The sequence below is a fragment of the Hydra viridissima genome, unplaced genomic scaffold (genome assembly GCF_058129835.1).
Source record: "Hydra viridissima isolate aposymbiotic clone 2 unplaced genomic scaffold, HvirCarnegie_v1 scaffold_5, whole genome shotgun sequence".
Classification (NCBI taxonomy): Eukaryota; Metazoa; Cnidaria; class Hydrozoa; order Anthoathecata; family Hydridae; genus Hydra; species Hydra viridissima.
Window position 1 is genome coordinate 2,556,294 of NW_028324304.1, and position 3,220 is coordinate 2,559,513.

At 24.3% G+C, this 3,220-nt stretch overlaps 1 protein-coding gene across 1 annotated transcript; it reads left to right on the forward strand.

Annotated features, from left to right (window-relative positions):
* The first annotated feature begins 474 nt into the window (after positions 1–474).
* Positions 475–2,651, forward strand: LOC145189474 (uncharacterized). The gene is made up of 3 exons (XM_080066122.2): positions 475–1,260; positions 1,502–1,566; positions 2,264–2,651. The coding sequence occupies exons 1-3, from the start codon at positions 565–567 to the stop codon at positions 2,577–2,579; spliced, it is 1,077 nt and encodes a 358-aa protein (XP_079922248.2). The 5' UTR covers positions 475–564; the 3' UTR covers positions 2,580–2,651.
* Positions 2,652–3,220: the final 569 nt, after the last annotated feature.

Below are 3,220 nucleotides of genomic sequence, written 5' to 3' on the forward strand. Positions count from 1 at the left end.
TTCTGAGAGAGAGATTTCAAATCGAAATCTCTCTCTCGGAAAATTCCGGAGTTTCCAACCCGCAATTTTGTAGTTTTCACTTGCACAGAACTTTAACGTATATCATCACTGTTTTAAAGAATTAGTTTAATGAATGTTTTTCTAAATAATATATGTTTTTAAAAACAAAACTACACTATCTGCCCTACATTCATTATCATTCTTCAAGTAAATATATTTAACTTGTTTTTATGTTTTTTACTTTTTTGTGGTAGATGTTATCCTTGTGTATAATATGTGGTAGATATTATCCTTGTGATATTATCCTTATGACTTCTAACAATGTTGATAAATATGAAAGCAGTATATATATGTATATAGTCTAGAATATTTTTACCTGTTGCGCACATGCGTATATTTGTAAACACATAAACGTATATATTTGTAATGGAATGAAATTTTAATAATTATTTATATTTTATTTTGATTAAATAAGATTAAAATAATTAAATAAGAGTTTTTCCAGAGATTAAAAACTACAAATTTCTGCAAATTGAAAAAAAGTAAAAGTATTTAGTATTTACAATGGACAAAGATTTACTTGGAACCTCTATTTTACAAAAAGAAGAACCTACAGGAGACTCTCTTGCAGCTAATGAAGAACAATCCTTTATTGATCAATCCAGTAATGAATTATCTGATGAAGAGAGAGTTTCATTATATGAAAAAGCAATGAGCTTCAGACAGCTTGGTAGTAATAACTATGCATTGTTATGTTTCCTTGGATGTCTTAAAGGTTTAAAATCAAGTTCAAAAACAAAATTTACAATGCTACCTCAATGCTTAACACATATATCCGAGATATATGCATCTGCAGGTGACTACCAAAGAGCAGTAGAATTTATGCAAGGTGCTAAACTTTATTATGAGACTGCAATTATAGAAGCTGGGATTCAAGTTGATGAATACAAAAAAGAAACAGGTTCTGTTTACCGACCTTTGGATTTAGACCCATGTTTAGATGAAGCTCGTCGAGCAAATGAATATGAACGATTATCACATTCATGTCTTGAACAGCAAAAGTTTCAACTTGCTTTGGAATACTGTGGGAAAGCTACCCAATTAAGACAAAAAGCTTATGGAAATGAGCATCAATTAACTTTGAAAAGTTTGGATATGTTTACTCTTATCTATGCAGAAATGGGTAAAAGTCAATACTCTGAAGCAATGAACAAGTATGGAGAGATGAAAAATAATGTTAAGGATGATGTTGGAGCTAAGGTATTGCTTAAATAATTTTATTATTCTTTCTATATGGCTTCTAAAGTTTAGGAAAACAATGTCTGTTTTTAGAACTACAATAGAAAGTATTGTTAAGAATAGAAAGTTTCTTTGAAAATGAAAATTTCTATTGTTTATGTTAAAAAAAAACTCTACTTTTTCCTTCTTTTGAGCGTACTTGTGAAAAGCTGTTTTTGTTTGAAAATTTTTTTTAGGTTTTTAAATTTTTTTGTTTTTCTAGCAAGAAGATATTAGTTCAAAGGAAATAAAGGAAGTTGAAGAAAAAACTAAAAAAGTTGAGGAAATGTAAATAGCTTTTTAATAGCAGTATAATTTGTTTATTATGTATTTATATTTATTTAATAATATAAATACATTTTTCTTTTTATTCTTTTTAAATGTATATATGTATGCATCTATGGATGTATATGTGTGTATGCATGTATATGTGTGTATGCATGTATTACAGCCACAAGGAAGTTATTTACAAACTAGAGAAAAAAATCCAGCATAATTTTCTTAAGCTCGTTTAATAATTTAAGTCTCAAAAATTTATCAGGAAATATAAAATAAATTTTTTAAAGTAACATAAAAAATAGATTTTTTAAGAGAGAAAAAAATCTTTTTAATGAAGTTCTATGTTATATAACATAATACAATGGTGAAACTCTTTTAACTTGAATTTCTTAATCTCATTTAATAATTAAAATTTATTCATCACAAAATTTATTCACTATGATATAATACATAGTATAATATGATATATAAATAATATATGATATAATGTTAATTGTAATATGTAATATAGCTTAATATATAATGTGATATACTGTATACTTTAACAAAATATAATGTAATGTAGTATAATATATGTGTAATATATGGTATTTAAAAACAGTATATGATATGTAATATAATATATTATATACTATAAAATATGGTATATATATTATAGCAAAAACTTATAATAAAAACTAAAAGTAAAATTCTTTAATGTTGGTAGGAACAAACTTGAAGAGGAGAAGAATGTTATTGATGAGCTCAGTGAAGAAAAAGCTCCACGACAGAAAAAGGTTCATTTTTCCCCAACTGTTTCAACTAGAAAAATCTCATGTGATTATTCTCCTTCTCCTTTGAGTAGGTGGCATATGTTGGTATTTTTCTTCATCTCCACTGTGTTAGCTGTTTTACTTACAATATTATGGTGTCATATCACAGATAATTCTGCATGTCCATCAATCCGATATATATTCTCACAAGTTCGTTACTGGTATTATTTCTACTTCAAATCTGCATCATCTAACAGTAGTTTCTATTAATAGGTTTTTATAGAAGTTTTTACATATAGGTTTTTTTTTTTTTTTTGTATCTTGAGGTATTACTTTAATGGGAATAAGTGTGTTAAAAATTGCTTAAAATTTTCTCATTATTATTTAAGACATTTGATCATTTTAAATTTTTAATTCAAAATTAATTTAAACTTTTTGTTATATTAAATGTAAAAATCAAATGTTTAGTTTTATCATTTTTATGGGAAATTTTATTTAACTATTTATTTAAAATTAATTTGCATGCAAATTTTTAGTGGTTTTTTAATCTTTTTATTAGTTTTAATTTACACAATTGTATGTTAAATTGTTATTGTAAATATTACAAATTAAATTCACATTGTTGAAATGTAATATATAACTTATTAATAGCTTTTAATGAGTCTTCTCTACAGTTAATTATTTTAATGTATTAAAAAGTATGTATTAATTTTGGTATAAATATATATATATATATATATATATATATATATATATATATATATATATATATATATATATATATATATATATATATATATATATATATATATATATATATATATATATATATATAATTTATGATGAGAAATGTTCATGAAAACAGATCAGGTGGTTATCAATCTTTTACCAAAGGTGTTTTACGGTGGTTT